This window comes from Alosa pseudoharengus, unplaced genomic scaffold (assembly GCF_046254945.1).
Source record: "Alosa pseudoharengus isolate Yale_2024_CS ecotype anadromous, Long Island Sound unplaced genomic scaffold, YU_APseudo_1.1 YU_APseudo_1.1_scf_2, whole genome shotgun sequence".
Classification (NCBI taxonomy): Eukaryota; Metazoa; Chordata; class Actinopteri; order Clupeiformes; family Clupeidae; genus Alosa; species Alosa pseudoharengus.
Genome location: NW_027468663.1, coordinates 20886692 through 20910292, shown reverse-complemented (window position 1 = coordinate 20910292; position 23601 = coordinate 20886692). Strand labels below are relative to the sequence as shown.

At 40.0% G+C, this 23601-nt stretch overlaps 1 protein-coding gene across 1 annotated transcript; it reads left to right on the top strand.

Moving 5' to 3' along the window:
• Nucleotides 1-281: 281 nt before the first annotated feature.
• Nucleotides 282-7805, top strand: LOC143135118 (mitochondrial import inner membrane translocase subunit TIM44-like). Its single transcript, XM_076295840.1, has 13 exons — nucleotides 282-311; nucleotides 2581-2685; nucleotides 2807-2983; nucleotides 3077-3157; nucleotides 3318-3467; nucleotides 3895-4028; nucleotides 4108-4193; nucleotides 4675-4767; nucleotides 4866-4990; nucleotides 5217-5267; nucleotides 5378-5467; nucleotides 5598-5708; nucleotides 6180-7805. Exons 1-13 carry the CDS (start codon nucleotides 282-284, stop codon nucleotides 6297-6299), a joined length of 1353 nt encoding a protein of 450 aa, XP_076151955.1. The 3' UTR covers nucleotides 6300-7805.
• Nucleotides 7806-23601: the final 15796 nt, after the last annotated feature.

Genomic DNA, 23601 nt, shown 5'->3' with positions numbered 1-23601 from the left:
TAAATATGTGGGACGTTAACTCATCCCATATAACCTTAATTTACAACATCACGTGCAGGCCTTTTGATAATTGAAAATATTGTGCAATGCCAAGTAGCCTATATCACTGACCCAACATGGGACACATGGTCTATTTTTGCCTATCACCACAATATTCCTTCAAATATTTTTAAAACATATTTTGCTTCAACTAGAACTGATTGGGAGGCTGCGCACTGACATGGAAGTTGAAGTTGACGTCAGCAGGTCAGCTGACGAAATGGTACGTGAGGCTTTCCAAGATGGCGGCGTCCTTGTGTCGGTGTTATGGGGTGAGTGCTACATGTATTTGCTTGAATAACCAACAATAATGTTGAGATTACAGCGTTAATATGGCCGTCTGTTCCCTTTATGTGTACTACAGCCTTGGCCACGGATTCAGTTGTTGACAAACTCGTGTTTTACCGGTTGACACTAACCATTACGCATTGCGGACACAAGGATTACCCATTCATTGATTCAGTTCCACATGTCAGCTATGTTGCCGCCCACTTAGCTCATAATATGTGGTTCATATTTTCACATGAGCCTGTTAGTGGATTCGAGGTCCAGTACTGTACTGAAGTGTTTGCTGCATGCGCTCCTACCCCGGCGATAAGGTGACGAGGCCAACATAGGTGCATCAAGCCTCAGGCGAATTCGATGTAGCCAATTCGATGTAGTCTTACAGGCCCATTGCATTTACTTATCAGGTGGGAAAGGCCATAGAAAGATTGGTATATGACAGACTTGTATAAATTCTGGTTAGAGACTAAAAGTTTGCTACAGAATTATCAGAGTGGTTTAAGAAAAGGTCCTCCTAGAAAATGCCATAAGAATGGCCCAGATTTAAAGAAACTGTTAGCTACTTTGACATTGAGAATGTGTATGTCATGATGTGGAGGACGACTCCTTATAAAGTGTATCAGATGGGAGTAATTTATTTTCAAAGGGTAAAAACATTATAGTTGACATGAATGAAGTTTTAAGTGATGAGTATAAAGTAGACAATGACAGTCCTCAAAGGAGTATAATCAGACTGTTATTTTCAATTAAGATAAATGATGTGTTTAGGAATGCTGAAAGGTCTGTTGGTATAGCATCATTTGCAGTCAATGGAGCCATGTGAAGAGGGGATGAATGTGAATCGTGCAGTAGATGTGGTACACAATTAGCAAATATGAAGACTATCCCAGTGGCAGCTAGCCAAGTTGAGTTGGGGGAGATGCCTTTGTATCTTAGAAGAGATCAGTTGGCTCTAGTATAGGCTACTGGACAAACCTTAAAAGCTCATAAAAAAGATCAGTTAGACAACATTGATACACTGTCAACAGAGAGGGAAAGGATGAATCAGAAGTTTTGGTTGGACTATTAAACAAAAATAAATTAGATGGAAATAGATACATTGAATTTATTCCCTACAGTAGTTTATCCAACCGTTCCTTTATGGACTGCTGAAGATCTTTCAATTGACCATTCAGTGACATGATAGGAAAAATATAGGGACAGGATCATTGTGTATACAGATGCATAAAAAATATTTGATAAGAGAGTGAGAGCTGTTTTTGTTACCCCAAAGTTAAAGATAACTACACTAAAACGAATAAATGACAATTTAGCTGTGCTTGCAGCAGAATTAGTTGCCATTCTAATGGCACTTTCCTGGATTGGGGACAACAGGCCAAAAAGTATATTTTGAGTTATTGCTTCAGATTCATCCTCAGCTCTGATAAGCATTCACATTCGGTCAGAGTATAGACAAGACATTGTTTTAGATGTTGTCCAATTAGCAAATAATGTGGAGTCATCTGCAATCAGTGCTGCTCTTTTGTGGCCTCCAGCTGACCTCGCATAGGAGGATAGGGATCGATATGCTAAAACAGCATCAGAGCAGACATACTAGTATGAATATCAAGTTATCAACTATAGTAAAGATGAAATTAGGACCATTATTATGGAAGGTAAAGGAGAAGTGGCAAGGCCTGTGGGACAATGGACAGACCAGTAGGTGGTGTTAGTATAGTTATAACATAGTTTATATAGTTATATAGTTATAACATAGTATATATAGTTATATAGTTATAACATTCAAACGAGAGTGGGATGGTGTAGAAGTACAAGCAGAAGAACACAGGAGCAGGATTTAATATTGACAACATGTTGATAGTAAGAGTAGTGTATGTAAAACTCAGGAATCTAGAGAACATGCAATTTAATCATGTACCAGACACCACCATGGGAGGCAGCAACTAATTCATCGTCTTGAAGCTGAAGACATACCTTTAAAGATCAATTATATTTTGCAAAGGAATTATGGAGACATATGAAGTTTGTTTTAAGCTTTCTTAGGATAACTGGATTGATAAAGAGATTATAGGAAAATAGGGAAATAAATCATTCAGACCCACAACATATTTTAGAGGGTGGCGGTAATGCACCTGTTATTGTTTGCCAATGGCCATGTCAAAGAAGAATAAGAGTAATAAGCATGTTGGCCTTTTTAAATCGGGATCCTTGTGTATGTAAACTTAATGGCATGTTTGGTTTTGTTTCCTACCACAGATGTTTCTCAGAAACGGTCTGATCCTGCCCCCCAGCTCATACATTTCAGCATTCCATAAAGCAGATGGCCAAAGGATATATAGAGCCAGTGCTGTTGCCTTACAGGTAGAACACATGATGTTTGGGTTTTAACTCATGATATGTTTTTTTCCTCATCATCCAAGTCCCAGACCATATTTGATATCCTAATTGTGTTGTGTTCTGTTTTGTGGCTGGACCATTTTAGCTGCGTTCTGCATCCAGTCGTGGGAATCCGCGAAAAGGTTTCTTAGGGGAGTTTGTGGACTCCCTGAAGCAAGAACTTAGCAAGAACAACGAGATGAAGGAGAATATAAAGAAATTCCGTGAAGAGGCCAAAAAGTTGGAGGAGTCGGATGCTCTACAACAGGCTCGAAAGAAATATGTAAGTGAAGCATCTCTGCATATATCCAGACATGAGACTGCAATACAGTGTGTCTCCCATAGTGTCTCATGAAGGTATGTCTCTTATTGTCAGAAATCTATTGAGTCTGAAACTGTGAAAACATCTGAAGTGCTGAAAAAGACACTGGGGTCATTCTCTGAAACTGTAAAAGGGGTAAGTAGTTTACCTATATTCATCTGCTCAAGCTAACAGTGTAAGTTTTTTTTATATTGTGCTTGATGATGACGCCTAGCAGAATTGAACCCTTATTTAGGATTTTCTGTGATGATAACTAACTGACCTAAAGTTGAGTGCATTCTGTGCTGGTTCCCAGAGCTTGGAGGAGGTCAGCCGCACCGACCTGGGCAAGAAGATAAAGGAGGGTGTGGAAGAGGCAGCCAAGTCTGTGAAGCACTCTGCTGAGTCTGTGTCTAAGAGTGGAGAGATGCTGGGGAAGACCAGTGCCTTCAGAGCTATCTCCCAGGTCTGACTTGTTTCACCACATGAGAGCTAAGGTCTTGAACATTGCTTCTTCTCAAACCTTGGTTTGCATCCATAAGTAGACACTACTTGGATTTAGACGGTTTCTTCACAGCTAATTAGTAGAAAATGCATTGTTTTGTCGCGTAAGAACTCTGTTCATATAGTACAGATCTTTTAACTATATTTTGAGTCTGTTAAGATGCAAAAAAGGCACGTTTAGATGATGCCCCCAGACCTAGTCTAGTCATCAAGATCCATGTAAAAATCTGCCGGATTTCTCCTTTAAGCATAGTCCTACCCTAATTTTGAGATTTAAAGCTATTTCAATGGAGTTTTCCATTGAAGTTTTCTTTTAGTCTTGGGCTATGTGTAATCCATGAAAGTGGCCCTTAGTATTTGTGATTAATTCAGTTTTCACTGACTTTTAGGGTATGGAAACGGTGAGGAAGGAGATCGATGATCCTTACAGCGGTCCTTACCGGCCCCCCTCAAGATTGCGGAAGAGGAGTGAGTTCTCATTCAAAGGGGCAGAAAATGAGAGTAGGGTGTTTGACGCTAATGAGTAAGTGTCCTGTGCTCTGACATGGATATCAACTTATTTACTTGAGGCAGTTGTTTTAATTCAATATCTTATGTTATAGAGAGGCAATGGGTGTTGTCCTGCATAAGGACTCTAAATGGTTCCAGCAGTGGAAGGAATTCAAAGACAACAACATGGTCTTTAACAGTAAGAGCCCATTTCTGTGTACATTTTGAGTCTATATGTGACTTTAACCCTTTTTAGGTATAGGCTAGTGGCTAGTTATAAAAATAAAAATAACACATTATCATTTGTATTAGCCAGTTAAGCTATTCACCCTGTAATTCTGTCAAAGCCAGTAAAAATCCATTAAAGTTACTTTCACAGCACATCACCAAATGTGTCTCCTAAAAACACACCTAACTGTCCCATTTCTTGCCTAGACTATCATGTAGTTGGGAAACCCACTAAATGTCAACAACAGTATTTACAACAATAGGCCCTACAATTGTTGGCTTTTAGCGGTTTGCTCCATGATGCCTGCATTTTGAGATTGAGATTTGCCTCAAGTCTTGCCTGAGATTTGCATTTTTTAAAATGTACGTTTTCTTCTCATGATGGAAAAATGTTGATGTCTTAATGCTTGTGATTTTCCAAATACCTATCTGACATGCTGCTACCTTCACAGGATTCTTTGAGATGAAGATGAAGTATGATGAAAGTGATAACGCCTTAATCCGAGCAACTCGTGTTGTTACGGACAAAGTCACCGATTTGATTGGTACTTGACACATTCTGACTCTGAACCTTTTCTAATGTGAATAAAAAGCCCATCTAGTAGTGTCAGTGTTTAACTCGGTTGTTTGTTTGCTTGGGTAGGTGGCCTTTTCTCTAAGACGGAGATGTCTGAGGTGCTGACTGAGATCCTGAAGGCTGATCCCAGCTTTGATAAGGACTCATTCCTCCGTCAATGTGAGCGTGACATCATCCCCAATATTCTGGAGGTGAGTTAGGCAACATTTTCCTTACACTACAAGAGAGATCTCAGATTAGGGCTTTACAGTGTATGCATTTGGACGTCTTTTAGTTATGCAGACTGGATGGTAATAATTGTTAATGACAAGCATCCTGATAAGCTTTTGTATATCGAGATAATCAACCGATGGCATCATAACATTCATGGCATTTCTAATTCTTCCTTTACTTTGTTTCACCTTTTCACATGCACAGGCAATAATACGTGGTGAGCTAGAGGTTTTGAAAGACTGGTGTTATGAAGCTGTAAGTTCATTCTGCTTACATACTTTCAAATTTTTTTTATCAGTCTGTGTAAAGGCAAGTTTGACTATAACTGCTGTTTTTGTACTGGTCCTCCTCTGTTTCCACTGAAGACGTATAGCCAGCTAGCACATCCCATCAAGCAGGCCATTACCATGGGATTGCAGTTCCAATCTAAAATCCTGGACATTGACAACATTGATGTGAGTACACAAGCCTCACATGAAAGACTGCTTACATACGTATAGGGCTACATGAGGTTTGTTTTCCCTAACGTTTGTTTTCTTGCTTTCATGTGACTCTCTATGTATTTCTCTCTCTCTCCCCCTTTAGCTGGCTATGGGTAAAATCATGGACCAGGGTCCTGTGCTTATCATCACCTTCCAGGCACAGGTTGTCATGGTGATCCGCAGCTCTAAAGGGGAAGTTGTGGAGGGAGACCCGGTGAGTTTAGTAAAAAGCGCAGCAGCAAAGGACTGAATGCCCACAGCTTTCTTGTTAACTGTGTCTACTTATTTCTACGGATATTATTTGTTATTATTTGAGTTGTTTGTATTGCTTGATTGTGTGTGTGTGTGTGTGTGTGTATGTGTGTGTGTGGGTGGGGGGTGGGGTGGGGTGGGGTGTCAGGGGGGTGTACATTTTGGTCTTAAACAGTTTTGTACAGGTTTGGTAATACTGTTTTATAACTGCTTTTTCCTCAACAGAAATATTTTATTCTCTATAGCTGAAAGATTCCAGTTTGTAACTGGACCTCAAGGTTCTGTAATCTGCATTAGGCAGGATCTCACTGGGTATTCTCTGTGTGGTTCTGTAATCTGCGTTAGGCAGGGTCTCACCGTGTGTTCTCTGTATGGTTCTGTGATCTGCAATAGGCAGGATCTCACCTTGTGTTCTCTGTGTGGTTCTGTGCAGGAGAAGGTCCTGAGGATGATGTATGTTTGGGCGCTGTGTCGCGACCAGGAAGAGCTGAACCCTCAGGCTGCCTGGAGACTGCTGGACATGTCCGCCTCCAGCACTGAGCAGGTGCTCTGAGGAGCGAAGCTTGGAAGGAAGGACAGGCCAGAGATCACACACACACACACAAACACAACACACTCTCTGAATACACATTATCCCATCCATTTAATAACACACCTGTATGCTCATTCTAGGCAGGGATTGAGTGTGTTTGTGTTGTCCAGGCATCAAGTGGAGGGTGTTTGATATCAAGAAAGCCAAACGGTGTGCTACATGGAATTCCATCTTTTAAAGATAACAGCTCCCCTGTGTTACAGCCCTTAGCAGCTGTTGTTACCATGATTGTGGCCCTCAAATTCAATTCAGCTGAGAGGAGATCAAATGCCACGTTGGACTTTTTCTCTTCAAGATTTTCAGGGCTCAGTATAACTGTAGGGTTTCCTTCTCCTGATGTAGTTGTTCTATTTGTTGTTGCAAGCAGAATGCTAAAAAAAGATAACAGCCCCTAGATTTTCCCAACATTTTGTTTGAAGTTGTATTCGATGAGGTTTCATCAATGCATCGTGTTTTTGAAGCTGTTTTTTTAAAGTCTAGAAAAGGGAATGTTGCTAAAACAAATCTAACCGTCCACTTTGCTGTTAGATTATTTAAAATATGAAATGAAATGCACTGGGTGTGCCAAATATATAGTCATTTTTGACTATGATTTGTGAAGCCATGTGCAAATGTGTTATTGCTCTGGGAGGGGGACTTTGACAAAGCAACCTCTCAAAGCCCCACCTCATCAGTGTGATGAAGAGGACCAAAGGAGGTGTGCAAACATAGTTGAAACATAACAAAGCTGTTTTGTGACTTATTTAACTGTTTACATTGGACTGTGAAATAGGAACCATCGCAGTATCTGAGCTATAATGTTTTCTGAGTTCATAGGATATTTCCTATGAGGAAGCCTCTGTTAAAGTCTATATCATACTTGCCTTTTTTTTCAATGTCGATATGGTGTCAAGAAATTGTATTCCATTTTTTATTTCTTTTTGCCTTTTTCATCAGCAGCCATTACAGAGTTTCTGAAAGAGCAAGGACTCCTTGTGTTGCACTTACACTGTAGCTGATTTTGGTATGCAACGGTTTCTGTTGTCTAATGACTGATGTGGCATGATGCTCCTACAGTGGTCATGCCATAAGGACCATGACTTTATTCTGTTAAAGTCTGTGCAAAGTTTTGTGGCAGAAAAAGTTTTGTGGCAGAAAAACTCTGTTTATTCTAAGCCACTGTTAAGTAGTCAAGTGGTTTCTTCCCATGCAGGATATGACCAGTTAACTATTCAAGATGACTGTCTAAAGACCTATATTTTTTTCTTTATCCTGAAAAAAGTTATCATATGATTTTCTGAGGGTCCACACCAATTCATTTTCAGTTTAATGAGGATCTCCCACATGTAATGAATTATAGACACTAGACTATTTATGAGAGAAAGAAAGAGAAAGATTTAGGTTGGTATATGGAAGGTACTATGTATGACTGTCTAGATATTTAATGCTGAATTTTGTAATAAAATTGTCAATGTCAAAATGTACAAATGTACCAGACTCTATGTTAATATTATAAGGATATACAGCGGGGAAAATAAGTATTGAACACGTCAACATTTTTTTCAGTAAGTATACTTCCAGTGAGGCTATTTGCATGAAATTTTCATCAGACATTAGTATTAACTTAGGTAATCCACACATAAAAATCCAAACATTAATGTCCATAAGTAGAGTTATGAGCAAAAAAGTAGAATGGCACAGGGAAAAAGTATTGGAACACGCTAAGAAAAAGCAGTGCACAAAGGCAAGGAATGGCCAGGAACGAGCTGGAATCTATACGCAGTTAGAGAGTAATTATCCCTCATATCAGTGCAAAATAATATAAGATGGATTAGTACATATTAATGAGCTAAGGTGTTTCATTACCAAGGTGTCACACAAGAAAAATTTCATGATGGGTAAAAGCAAAGAGCTCTTCCAAGACCTTTGCAACATTATTGTTGCAAAACATATCAGTGGAACTGGTTACAGATGCATTTCAAAACTTAAGAATCATCCAGTAAGCAGTATTGGAGCCATTATCTGCAAGTGGAAGGAACATCACTGCATCATCAATCAGCCATGCACAGGATCTCCTCACAAGATTTCTGACCAGGAAGTCAGAAGGATAGTCAGAAGTGCCTAAGAGCCAAGGACCACTTGGAGAAAGCTCCAGAAAGACTTGGAGGCAGCAGTACTCCACAGCCATGGACTCCACAGCCATGGCCTCTATGCACGCTCACCTCGCATGACTATATTACTGAAGAAAAACATGTCGAAACTCGTTGAAAGTTTGCTACACAACATTTGGACAAGCCTATTAAATACTGAGAGAATGTATTCTGGTTAGGCGAAAGAAAATGTTAACTTTTTGGATGTCATACTACACACCATATTTGGAGGATAAATGGCACTGTGCATCACCCTAAAAATACTATACTAACAGTGAGGTTTGGAGGTGGAGGCATCAAGGTGTGGGGCTGTTTTTCATCTCATAGTACTGGCAGACTTCACAGTTTCACAGAGCGATTTTTCCTGGAGAATCTTGCCATCCACCAGGACGATGAGTATAAGACGTGGCAGGACAATGATCTAAAGCATTCAGCAAAGGAAACTCTCAATTGGTTTCAGAGAAAGGAAATCAAGGCCTTGACTTTAATCCAATTGAACAATTTTGGAAGTTACCTAAAGAGTGGGACCCCTGGAATCTTCAATATTAAAAGACTGTCTGTTTAAAATAATGGGCCAAAATCACACCTGAATACTGCAACTGATTAGTTTAGTCATACAGGAAATGCGTTGAAGCTCTCATTACAAATAATGGCTTTTCCACAAAGTATTTAAGAAATTTCAGTAGGCGTGTTCAATACTTTTTACCTGTGGCATTCCACTTTTTTACTGATAGCTCTACTTATGGACATTAATGTTTGGATTTTTTAATATGTGTGGATTATCTAAGTTAATACTAATGTCTGGAGAATTGTGAAAAAAAATGTTGACGTGTTCAATACTTATTTTCCCCGCTGTATGTTTTTTTTAATATAATGTTTGTCTTTATTTAATTGTTGATATCTGAGCAGGGCCAGTGTACACTTTTCATCCAACAGTTAGGTAGAGATTTGTTCAATCAATTTGTGTGGTCAAGTGTCATTCACCTTGTCTTCATCCATGGCTGCAGGCTCAGTCTGTGTCATTTTTAAGCAGATGCCCAAAGATGGAATAAAGAATGTTGGTGTAGTTCCCTGTTGTGTAGTAATCAAACACTGTCAGCAGTGGGACAGAGGTCTGCATCTGATGTTGGGTGGCTACTCAATTTATACTTTTATGGAAAAGCTGCTCAGCATGCAGCATTTCAGGAGTTCAATACATTTCCCCTGCATTTCAGTTTAACACATTTGTGTGACCCTTCAAAAAGATGGGTTTCAGGAGGGCTTTGTGTTCATTCATGATTTTTTTTTTGAAATAATGCGGCAACATGCATAGTTTTAGGCATAATTGAAGGAAAATGAACTTAAAGACTTGTTGCAGTATCTACTGAAGCTCCATTTAACTATTTGATCAGCATATTTAGCCACATATGAATTGTCCAGCTGAGTGAACTAGCCAGTTTAATCTAATATGTTTGTCTGGATGTATGTTGGAAAGACCGCAATAGGTTCAGTTTATAGTTTATAGTACAGTTTATAATTCAGCTGCAATTGCACATTTCTGCAAGGTGATTTATTTATTTCTATGCATTACTAAAATACAGAAAGTTCACAAATAAGTATAGGCAAATTAAAAAAATTAAAATAACTAAACAGTGCCACTGTATTCAACATGTAACATACAGGATTATTTGTAGTCAACAATTAAATATCCAGATTAAATTAAATATCCAGATCTAAATAGCCAGATATTTCAAAATAGGAGGAACTGTTGGATTTAATGTTGAAAGTGGATAATAATGATAATCTCAGAGACCCTTGTGCTGATTAGGACGCTGAAGTAACGGTCGCCTATGGGGGGGGGGGGGGGGGGTCCTTTTCACTCACCTGAAACAATTCAAACCTCCAAATGTCCAAACTATTGTTATTTGGTTTACTCTATATTTGTGATAGGCCTAATGTTCATGTTGTGTCGTGAGTATATTTGTAGGCCTAATGTTCATCTTTTTACAGGCATTTGAAGACAGTGAGCCTGTCAGCAAGAAGTGTGCAGTCTGGATCTGAACTTTTTAAGATCTCAGATCAAGATGACGTTTTAAGATCTCAGCTATGAAGAGACCTCCTGAAGCAGCTCTTGTATTTGTGCACAGGTGGTCTCAGTGCTTTCTGTCTTGCTGCACACCAAAGAAGAACGAAAGAAGATTTGTGTTTTGTTGAGACCAGGGGATTATGAGCAATGCACTATTGTCAGATAATGAGCGGTCATCCCAGGGGCTCCTGGTTCCCCCCCTGCCCACCCTGGGGCTTGGAGGAGAGGGCCTGCTGGAGGAGAGGGGCTGCTGGAGGAGAGACCTGCCCTCTGCCTGGTTGGTGTCCTGCTGGTGTTCCTGCTTTTCCTGCTTGTGCGATGCTTCCGAATCCTGTTGGATCCTTACAGCAGAATGCCAGCCTCTTCCTGCAGTGACCATAAGGGTGGGCTGGAGAGAGAGCAGGTTGATTATGCCATGGTGTAGTCATGGACAGGCATCCAGAGACAGAAGCACGGTCACAGCGAGGGCAAATCATAGGGAATACCACGGTCCTTGGCACTAAAATACAGTTCAAGGAGAGCCCATGACTTTTAATCCCTAAAGGGAACCATGTTTTTCTTTTGACCTGGACTGAGCTGTGCATTTTTGCTGACTGTGTGACACAGTGGTTGATCTGATGACCAGCTGGCGGGAAAGTAAGGCATCGGATATTCTGCTTGCCTATGTCCTCAGGCATCCACTGCTGTCAAGATGAAAACTCAAGGTGGGAAACACCTTCACAATATATCTGAGTTTGAGATCACACCAAGCAAAACCCAATAGTCAGCTGGTATGGTATGGTATGAACTATTGTGAATTGTAAATGTAGTCCCTATGTTTTTACATTTTACACAGTGCAAGGTTGTTATTTACCATTAGAAGTAAAAACAAAGTGAAACATATACTTAATGGCTGCATTTGAGTAAAAATTGATATACATAATCTAGTTTTTCATAAAGTGAATATTGATTCTGTTGTCAGAGTGATTACCTGGTGTTACATACACCTTGCCAACTGAATACAAATACCAATAGATACACTCACTTGCATAAATTATCTGTGACAAGTGTAATAACATCAGCTGTTTATCTTCAGAAAAGCTGCTGAAACTATTCTATGAACATTCCCTTTTCTGCTTATTAACTGAATCTGTGACTATTCTTCAGGTCAAATGTAAATAATATTTACTAGCAATCCATCATTTTAATAGGCAGCAAGAGGAGAACAGACAGAGGTTAAGTGTCCTGATGAAAGAAGAAGCCTCTTAACTGTTCAGTATTTGCTATTGTTTTTTCCACAAAGCTAATTCCCTAAAGAACCTCATAAAAGTAAGCACAACTCTTGTGTATCACATAAGTTGACTGTCCTCAGCTCCTTGGGATACATATTTATGGCCTCCTTCATAACTCAGGAGTCAGGACTGACACCAATGCGGAGATAGTGTACAGATTCACTCCCGTTTATCTCACACATAAAGTAGTCCCAAGAAAAAGATGCCTGTGAATCTGGTTGCTTGCAGACGGCCTTTACCTGATTCAGTGAAATCAAATATGGACTAGCCGGTAGAGGGTATCATGCAACCCTTACAACAGATAGGTTTTGGAATAATCTAGTAAATTACCTTTAATAGCATGCAAAAAGCATGGTGTCTTTTGACAATAAGTTGTCAAGGTGCTGTAAAAACTTTTCTGATATCAGTCCCAGACCACAAATCTATACAGATGTGTTTATCTCTGTAGTATATTGCTTTGATGGGCAGCCGTGGCCTACTGGTTAGCGCTTCGGACATGTAACCTAAGGGTTGCCGGTTTGAACCCCGACCAGTAGGCACGGCTGAAGTGCCCTTGAGCAAGGCACCTAACCCCTCACTGCTCCCCGTGCGCCGCTGTTGTTGCAGGCAGCTCACTGCGCCGGGATTAGTGTGTGCTTCTCCTCACTGTGTGTTCACTGTGTGCTGAGTGTGTTTCACTAATTCACAGATTGGGATAAATGCAGAGACCAAATTTCCCTCACGGGATCAAAAGAGTATATATACTTATATACTATACTTATACTTATGCTCTGCTCATACAGACAGATAACAACAACAAAAAGCTCTTTAGCTACTGTTCTGAAATATAGATAGATATGGATAATTAATTTCTATAGCACATTTAAAAAGTGCTTTAGAAATAATACATAAATAAAACAACAATGATAAAATAATAATATCAGGTAAAATGGGACATCAGCTAAAATGGACCATTTAAGGTTTGGGGGTCCCAGCCCCTCTGGAATTTAGAGCCAATGACTGCAAAGGATTTCAGACTGTTGTCATAACTGTGCTTGACAAGTAACAGGTGATTTGATTAGATTATGGTTGCTATGGTGGGCGGGGCAATAGTTCAAATCAAGACTGCACCAGAAAGCTGCATGGTAAGTAGCCTGGCATATCAAATCTAACCAAACTATTATAAGGATGATAAATCTATAAAAAAACAAACATGCACATAAAAAAAACAATTTTTTTGTAAAAGTGATGTTTTTCTTAGCGGCCCGATTTACCTTAACCCACTGAGGTAAAATGGGCCACATGGTTTCAGCTAAAATGGGCCATCCTCTGTGTCACTCACAAACACACATACACATGTGTGTGTGTGTGTGTGTGTGTGTACACATAACCATGCACATACGCATTCACCCACACACTCGCACACCAACCAACACGCACACATGCACGGACACAAACACACATACACACACACACACACACACACACACACTCACCATGACCCCCCCCCCCCCCCCCCCCCAGTAATAATGGTGGTCAATATTTTATTTACAGTGAGTATGGCAAATGCGAATGAAGTGAGAGGAGAGAGGGAGAAGGAAAGAAAGGAAATGAGAGGAGGAAGGATGAGAGAGGAGACAAGCAGAGAGGAGAATAATATCAATGTTTTGATTTTTAATATATCAGTTACCAGTTTTGTATGAATTTTTGTCATTTGCGCATTTCGTTCAAAATGTGTTGTTCACACACACACACACACACACACACACACACACACACACACACACACACTGATCTGTCACTGATCTATTCACTGATCTGTGCTGTTCCAAAATGGTATTTTTTAATTGCACATTTGAATATGTGAGTTTGCACCCACAATGTGTTTTTTTTAATGGCACATATGAATATTGTGTTTTGAAATTAAAATTGATGATAAATTACCATTCCCTTTGCATTTTGACTGGCCAAATGCTTACCTGAAACAGCTGGCCCATTTTACCTTAGATGCTGGCCCATTTTACCTGAAACTGCTTATGCAAAAAAAGTTGGCACAGTTGATGTTTCAAGAACTGTAGGGCCTAAATAATTCTATTTTATGACATAATTTCAACACAAAATGATCAAAAACAGTCATTAGTAATCATAAAAACACTTGGAAAAGGCATATATAGTATTATATTATTTCCCCAACTGATTTACCAAAAAGTGGCCCAATTTAGCTGATATCACCCTACAATGCAAAATATCTACATATGAAGAGATAAAACATTAATACTCATAATGTATTATTATGACCGCCGCTAGTGAAGCGGTCATATAGGGATTGTCAAAGTTTTTTTTTTTTTTTTTTTTTTTCCGTCATCTACTTCCTTAAATTTTGGTCAACGATACCCGGGGCACCGAAACACCGGGGCACATGAAATTTGGTGGGTATGTAGCCCCACTAGACTTTTACGGAAAAATTTCGTTTGGTCCCCGGGGGCCACTCCCCCTCCGCGCTGGGCCCCCCGAAACCCAAAAAATGCAGTTTTTCCTAAATAATTACCTGAACCGTGGCACCGAGGATGAAGACATTTTTATGGTATGTTGGTCTCAAGGGCCCACATCAACCTAGCCCATAATCACTCATTTGTGATTTGCACCCCCCCGGTAAAAAATGAAAATGCAATATCATTCTGCTTTAATCGCCCCTTTCTTCAGTAAAGACGTTCAGAACTGCACCAAATGTTATGTGTATGATTAACCTGACATTCTCTGGGGGTATGCCAAGTTTCGTAGAATTTCATCCATGGGGGGGTCTAAAAAATTAAGTTATGTGTACATTTAGTGACTGTACACTCATTGGCCTGTAGATGGTGGTGCACACATATACACATGCACACACACACACAGGCACCCACATACTATCGGTATTAGAACGGCCGATACATAATTACAAATTCAGTAGGATTAAAAGAAAGCCAAAATAAATATTCATCATCATCATCATGGCTGCATTTCCAGTATTGGCGATAAGTAGTCGTTTGTCCACTAGATGGCGCATCTTGCAGTGAGACGTAATTTTGTTGGAAGTTAATCTATAGTGGGTAGAAAAGACACTACGCTTCCTACAAGGACAAGACTGTAGGCTACAGTAGTTTACTGCAGAGAACGTCTATAAGGGTAGGATGATTTCTGCATGACATGTAATTCCCATTTCCTCTTGAAGCCGAAATAAATCTGAGAATGTTTATCGGACATGCTTGTTTTTTACTGCAGGTAGGCTACGTTAATCCTATCAATAGCAGAACGTAGGTAAAATAATGTTACCGTTAGCATGGTTGAGTGATGGAGGCCAATTTGATTATTGATGTATTTGTAGAAAAACCATAAATGCGTTTATAGGCTAACAAGCAAATCGATAACAGCACTAATTGTATCTTTCGACTGTCATCTCATTTGCTTATGACCATAACCTAGGCTACTAACAGGAGCTAAGTGAGTTAGCCACAACACGTTCGCTACGTGATGGTTTTTTAATGGAAAATATATAGGCTACCTGAAAGATATCCTGTCTATGATGCACCCTAAACACCGGGCTGAGACATTTCTGCTCAAGGTCTCAAAAAGCATCTGAGTCAACGTTCATTCCCAAACACCCATATAGGCTACTTCAATCTTCTATTTTCAAAGGTGATTCAAGTAAGGAAGAGCATGGCTCAAAGTAAAGTACCTGAAACTACATAAATTCGTCAAAGTGAATAATTTGTGTCAACTCGCCGCAATGTAGATTTATTAACGCACCCGTGATGATCTACATCTCCATTTAAACCAGATGTTTTAGAGCGCACGTTGAGATGTATTCAGGGCAGGGCTGTACCTACTAGGCCTGTCAAACTTGATTCCTTTTAAGGATCCGGGTTATTCTGAGTCACTCACTAAACTGATCCGGGTTGAACGAGTCACTTGAGTCACTTGAGTCAGTATTGCTAAATCGCAAAGAAATTCAGTCCTACGTTCAAGCAGTGCAGTGGGGTGCTTCATTTCGTTAAGTGCCTTCTCATGTTGGATGTGGATCCTCCATGATTTGAAACCAGGTTTTTGCAGTACTTGCATTTAGCCTAAGAGTTTTGGTTTCCTGGTCAAAGTGCAACCACACATTGTTCATCTTTTTGGTGCTCATGTTCAGAAACTTTGATCTTATTGACAGGGAGGGTAGCCTATATTATAATAATTAATTATTTGTTGTTGTTTTGTTAACAATAGAAAATTTGCCTAGGTCTAATGCTACTCTGCTACAATGTTTATTACCACTACTATATACTAATAGTAGGCTACTAGGAATCTATTCTAATAGGTATTATAGGCAGCTAATACTAGGCAACTAATATTATTAGCCTATTAATCATAGCTGTATATATATATATATATCAAGTTAGGTAGCCTAATATAATATCATATATAATATAATATAATATAATATAATATAAAATAGCCTAATATAATAGCATCAAAACCTCCACCCACTCACGGGAAAGAAAGCAGTTTGAGCCAGACTGTTTATTTATTGTCTTAACCTAGCCTAAGCAATTGACTTTCAATGTAGACATAGAAACAGGAATGTAGAAATGCCCTGCAGTGACTAAATTATTATTATTATTATTATTATTATTATTATTATTATTATTATTACTACTACTACTACTACTATTCTCATTAGGCCTATTATTATTATCACCTTGACACGAGTAGAAACTAGGGTACTTGCTCGTCTACAGATCCACTCATGACAATGTAGCCGGCTGATTCGACTGACTCGCACTCATAACAACATAATGTAACCGGTCCGCCCGCGGCTGATCCAAATGACCCAGGTAGGCTAGCCTACTCAAGCAACTCCATACAGAGCTTGCAATGTTTCGGACATCTGTCTTCGCGACCTAAATTGCATTTTAAATTAGGCTATGCGTGCAGAATATATGTTATTTCAGAAGTGAAAGCATGGCTTTTGTTGTGGATTTTCTTTTAACCTTGACGAGGAGTTACTCGTTCCTCTAAAGATCCACTCATGACAACGTAGCCGGCTGATTCGGCTGACTCGCACTCATAACAACAACGTAACCTGCCGCTTGGCTGATCCGACTGGCTAGCCTACTCTCCATACAGAGCTTGCAATGTTTCAGACTGTCTTCGCGACCTAATTGCATTTTAATGTAGGCTATGCGTGCAGAATATATGTTATTTCAGAGGTGAACGCATGGCTTTTGTTGTGGATTTTCTTTTAACCTTGACGAGGAGTTACTCACTCCTCTAAAGATCCACTCATGACAACGTAGCCGGCTGATTCGGCTGACTCAAACTCATAACAACGTAACCGGCCCGCCCTGCTGATCCAACTGACCCGGCTAGCCTGAGCAGCTCCATACAGAGCTTGCAATGTTTCGGACTGTCTTCGCGACCTAATTGCATTTTAAAGTAGGCTATGCCTACGTGTAGAACATTGTATGCTATTTCAGAAGTGAAAGAATGGCTTTTGTTGTGGATTTGCTTTTCACCTTGACAAGGAGTTACTCGCTTGTCTACAGATCCACTCATGACAACGTAGCCGGCTGATTCGGCTGACTCGCACTCATAACAACGTAACCGGCCGCCCTGCTGATCCAACTGACCCGGCTAGCCTGAGCAGCTCCATACAGAGCTTGCAATGTTTCGGACTGTCTTCGCGACCTAATTGCATTTAAAAGTAGGCTATGCCTACGTGTAGAACATTGTATGTTATTTCAGAAGTGAAAGAATGGCTTTTGTTTTGGATTTGCTTTTCACCTTGACGAGGAGTTAGGGGAGCGCGGGGCACAAAGTAACACTTTTTGGTTATGGCTAAATAATTCTAAAATCATTTGAGTTTCACTAGTTATACTTTTTAACAAGCAACATACATATCTCTGTTACACATATGCACTGGAAGTTTGTTTGTAGGAGCTACTGTTCTTTTACAATTCCACCGAGAGTGGCGATAGGTGAAATGTTACAACCTGCCCCATATGCGGGGTTAGTTGTAACACTCATCCCAAAGGCTGTTTTTAATTAAATGAATTCAATAAATGTATCTGAATGTGTATGATAGAATAGGATCTGACTATTTATGATACATAAGTCATGAACTAACAACAGACGTGTGTCGAAAATTGACTTTATTTTCTATACGGAGAAATAACATGAGAAATATGCGCCAATGGAAGCAAATGAGTCTAACCAAGGTCAATCCTGCCAAGAAAAGCCCTCAAACCTGAAAACACATGAGGCAAAATGCAAAATATCACAAAAACTAACTAAACTAACACTAATACGGGCATATTTTTGTATTGCAACATCATTGTACAGTATGAGTGGCTTAGTTGTAACAGCGCGTTACAACTAACCCCGCTGGGTCACGTTTGTTATAAGATAAGCTAGCTCCTGCTATGAGTTGGCTACATGTTTCAAAACGGTGTTCATTTTTAGCCTACAAGACGGTTATTAAGATGATAGAAGATTGGAGTCAGTGAGCTGCACCCACAACTCAGTAATGGAACAACAAGTACCACCTAGACATTTAAGTTGATGTCTTCAAAAGGCGTTTTGCTGCAGATCTACGTGGAAACACGTCCATACTGACTGACAATTTGTGGAACACCATCTCATAGTAATGTGATTAACTGACCAATAGCATGCCTCGATCAACCTCCTGCAAATAGGGAAAAAGTCCGTGTTACATTTAACCCCGCGTTACTTTGTGCCCCGCGCTCCCCTACTCGCTTGTCTACTGATCCACTCATGACAACGTAGCCGGCTGATTCGGCTGACTCGCACTCATAACGTAACCGCCTGGCCCAGCGATCCGACTAACCCGGGTATACAAAGCAGCTCCATTAAGAGCGTGCAATGTTTCGGACTGTCTGCGCGACCTAATTGCATTTTAATATGCTACATCTATACACCAAATCTAAAGTATGCCTAGGCTACATGCAGAACATTGAATGTTATTTAAGAGGTGAAGAATGGCTTTTGTTGTGGAATTGCTTTTCACTTTGAGGAGGAGCTACTCGCTTGTCTACAGCCACTCATGACAACGTAGCCGTAGCCGACTCGTACTCAATGTAGCCTAACCAGGGGGTCAAGAGCGTGCAGATTAGCTTCGGCATGTTAGCATACGCCATTTTCAAATATGGCGCTGCATGGAGCATTTGGAACCAGCTCCATGCACGAAAATCCGTGTTGGGCACGAGCTCTCATGCGCGTACATGTTGGTGGGCGGGTACCTATCCGGCGGCTACAGCCAAACGTTATTCAGTGCGTATTTCTTGAGGATCCTATGAGAAGACGTGCATATTATGGTTGTTTATCCATCATATGACAAATAAACAAATAAAGAAAATTGTATTGATCTTGTTTCGTTGTTGTTTGTCCCGAACAAACATAGCCTAAACATGATTAAAGACAATAAATTACATAACAGCGGCATAAAGACCTTGTCTTGTTACACCATGGGTCTCCAACACGTTGCTCTCAACCTATAGCCGACCCCTTTGGAGCTTGCCAGAGGCTGAAGCACTAGGCTACTATATTTAAACACAATTATTGCCGCATGGCATTCCAGCCTACGAATTTATTAAAAAGTAAACCATGCATAATTAAAAAGAAAACTCAGTTTAGGCTACTTCGCTATGCAATAAGGTTTCCATTAGAGCACAGCGCACGTTCAATGAATGAAGGAAAGGCCTTGTCTCGCAATAAACAGCTGGAAATTCCAACACTTTTTCAACTACACAAAACTTTACAGTGATCATCAAATACCCTCTAGATTTAAATGCCCATCAGTCTCAACATTTAGCTATATAATAAAAGTCAAAAAGTAAATTAAATCCCATACCAAAACCGAAAATCGTCTGCGTTTGATAGCCTGGTATGCCGCTCCAAACAAAACGCATGTCTCACAATAACGTACAATGTAAGAAATAAAGGTCTGCCTCGAATAAGCCTACCTCAAATAAATACCTGTGCTTTGCAGCCTAAGTAAATAGCAGACCCTGGACATAATTTAGGATTTACGGAAAGTATGCAATCATACGATGTTGGACGCCTGGCGATGATCTGGCCGTCTGTGCCTCTGACACCGCTGCCTCATTTGGATGGTAACTCCACAGGTGAGCGCGAAGATTGGATGTCGTGGATGCGTAAGTAAACTGTTTTTTGCTGAGTCCGCAGACAACATTCTCTTTAACCGTTACTTTACCATCTGCGGTGTACAACTCAAAGTAAAGACCACATTTTAGATGAGTTGGGGACGTAATTGTCCGCTCAGGCTGACCGTTCTGTGCGTTATCTTCAATACTATCTTCAATATTATTTTCAAAACAGGGTGGCTATTGAGGGCTCTGGCTCCAGTCATTATTGTGGCTACTGGCTATTATTGGCTTGATTTGGTCATGGGCCAACGCTAAAATACGTTTAGAGCACCCGCTGAGATGGCAAACAATAAAATAAAAAACAAACTAATCATAGACTGTAAAAATGCGCTACACTTGGCACTAAAAACCGAATAGTTTATTTATAGTTCGACTACGGATATTTCACGTCATGTTCGAATGCATATTTGCAGCAGGACAGCAGGCAGACCCACTGATCTATAATAGATCAGTGAGGCAGACCGCTCTTAGTTAGAGCCGCTGTGTTATCCAATGAAATTAAGTTGCGCTTCAGGCCGACTCCACTCGGACTCCATGCGCGTTCCCGATCAACTTTTTCTTCTTCTTGTTATGAGGCAAGGGCTGTATGTGCATTATCGCCACCCTCTTACTGGAGGATGACTCTCTTTTTACAGAATATCCAATAAAAATCGACGTTGGTCCATGCGTCATTTCCAGCTTTGTAACTTGGCGCATGGTCAGAGCCGACTGGCGCTGGATCCGAACCCCAGTGTTCAAGATGGCGTTGACTATGAATTGGCCGGATTTACTAGCCTAGCCTCCACCATTCATTTGTATGGAGGGCGGGACTTAGTCACTCTCTCCAGTTATATATAATACCTCCATGAGCCTAACCAGCCGGCTGATCCGACTAACCCGGCTCTGCGGGAAGTTAACCAGTTATCTCAGACTGCCTGCTCACTCAGTCGCTTGAGTTGATTTGTGGAGTTGTGGTTATCCTACTTACGAAATTGTTACATTTTTGGCAGCTATGATGGCTAGTAGGCTAGCTAATGTTGCAAGAGGTTTGTGTGTGGCGCTGTTTATCGTTTTAGATTGTAGTAGGACTCCACTGATCCGAGTTAATGATACTAGAGACTCGCGACTCATGGGTTAATTTAAAGATACGGGTGAAAGATCCGAGTGAATCACGACTCAAACAGGCGTAGTACCTACACATATTTGTTGCACGTGCTACAAAAATCATTCTTTGCGATGGATGATTTAGTACCAACGTTACACCGGTCAGATAGGCTACAGTTTTGCCTATGGCTATTCCCTGAGACTGAGGCGCTTTTTGTTTGTTCGAAGTGCGTGTTTAGGGTGTGAGAGGGGAGTCGATGTGCTTTGATTCCAGCTTGGTAGTTGTAGTCTATGCGATTAAAAAACACGTGTGTGTTAAGTATCCAAACAATGATAACGCTTTCATTATGGCTGCTTTAGCCACAGACCTTGAGCTACTGTACAGTGGGTTGGGTTCCATTTAGAAGTGTCCACTTCATTCGCCCTTTCCGTGATGCAGCTACGTGAAATGTATTACTACTGATATGCAAAACTATTAACTTTTCGCCAAGAGGTGGCAGCTTGAGACTGTAAGGTGTAAGCCATTGGTTCCAAAGGAGATTTTATTTGGGTCGCCAGCATAGCCTAGTGACAATTTGTGTTGTGTGGCCTAGCATACGGCCTACCTTATATATAGTTTATTAACAGTCACGGTTTTGTCATAACTCCCTCTATGCATTTTTGCATTTAGAATAGCTCTAAAACCGGGGGGCGAACACGTCGCAGGGGGGGCGCCAGTGCGTGGATATCTCAATCGCAAAATGAAACAATATTTCTATCGGGCGCCTACCATGGACTAGGCTGGGTGAAAATCAAAAGATTGCGTCAAAAGATTGAGCTTAACCATGGTTGCAAAATGCAAGGGAACATGAATCAGCATATTATTTGCACAAACAATAACGGACAGTAGCTCTTCAACTTTGCCCGTTAAAATGTGTATGAACAGTCTCGCAACGCATTTCATGAAGGCCCTTTTGGACATGTCAGTTATTTGCACCACTGGGTAAAACGGCATTTTGTTTTAGACTACTGGTATTTAATTTGTGCATTGACAATAAAGCTGAATATCATTTGAACTAGATGACTAAACTTATGCATATGTAGAAGAAGAAACATTCACAAAAATCCATGACATGACCTCTCTTCTTGATAGCTGTTGAAAACTGCATGGAACTGACAGGGATTGTTTTGTTTAATAATAAATAAATACATTATGCTGCTACCTTCTGCTTTTCCCAAATACAATGTAGCCTACAGGTGTACCTTTCATCAGTCCAGTTGCAATGGATGGGCTGTGATGAACTGCCCTACTTGTGATTGTTTAGAGATTTTAAAGGTTTTATAACAATGTTACAGATTTTTTGGCCCAGAAACAAATCTATTCACCTTTGCAGCGCCAGTAGGCTACTTTGTGTGCGGAATGTGTGCAAACACACATTCCAAACAACCATACACAAAAGTTTCAAGAGTGGGGGATGGAGAAGAAGATGGAGACAAATTCATTAATATGATTTATTTTCGCGGAATGGATGTGCAGGACTGAGCGGCGGTCATATTTTGTACCGCTATGCGGTACATCTAGTTATTAGTAATTTGCTTAATGCTGGCTTAACTATTTTAAAACTGTTTAATGTTCATTTTAACTATTTTAATGTGCATATTTGCAAGTCGCTTTGGACAAAAGTGTCTGCTAAATTCCATAACCATAACCAACCATGGATAATTTCTTGTGAAATATTTGTTATTGTGTTGGTAGAAAGCCTATCTACCAGATAGAGATGATGCATTGATATCCTCAAACCATATTATATAACACATTATTCCTACTTTATCTGCTTTAAATTGGTAATTCACAGGGTTATTTCATTCACAGGTTATTAAAGTTGGTCATGTTGGGAGCAGATAGTATATTATTTTGCCCTCTTGTGGATATTTTGGGTACAACAACTTTGTAAAGCACAAAAAACTCCTTTTGCTTAGTCACATGGGCAAGGCAAGACAGTTATGGGAACAAAATGGCTTAACAAGGTGCCACAGAGAAGTGATAAAAACATTAAGTAAGTAAGGGAACTGTCAAAAATGCATTATACAAAATCAAGGAGAGCTAAATGACTATTGCATGGCAGCCCTGTTTACATTTAAGGTTGCCTAATTTCCCTATATGCCTTAATTTTCCCTATATGCTGAATACATTTTCTCAGAGTCCTGAGAGAATCCTGAGTTTTCATTTTGGAACAACCACATGCAGAGGGTGATATAATGATCAGTTAAATTGATTCATAGGATGCAGTCTAAATGCATTGTTTTATGTTTTTTGTGTCAATACATTTTGTATATGTGTTCCTTTGTATGGTTTGTTCCTATAAGAAGATGTAAGAGGTTGCAAGTTTTACAGCTCTGATTACATGTAATAGACAATGTTTTTTATTTTAAAAAAAGAGACATGTTAGACTATTTCTGATTCTGTCAAAAATCGGATACTGACACTGGAATCCCTTTTGTTATTGTAAACATGCAGAGTTTGAACAAAGCTTGGCAACATCAAAGCCT

Coding starts and splice junctions, on each gene's coding strand:
- LOC143135118 (XM_076295840.1), top strand. CDS start 282: ATGGCGGCGTCCTTGTGTCGGTGTTATGGG. Junction 4,768..4,865: donor CAAAGTCACCGATTTGATTG/GTACTTGACACA, acceptor TTGCTTGGGTAG/GTGGCCTTTTCTCTAAGACG. Junction 5,268..5,377: donor AAGACTGGTGTTATGAAGCT/GTAAGTTCATTC, acceptor TTTCCACTGAAG/ACGTATAGCCAGCTAGCACA.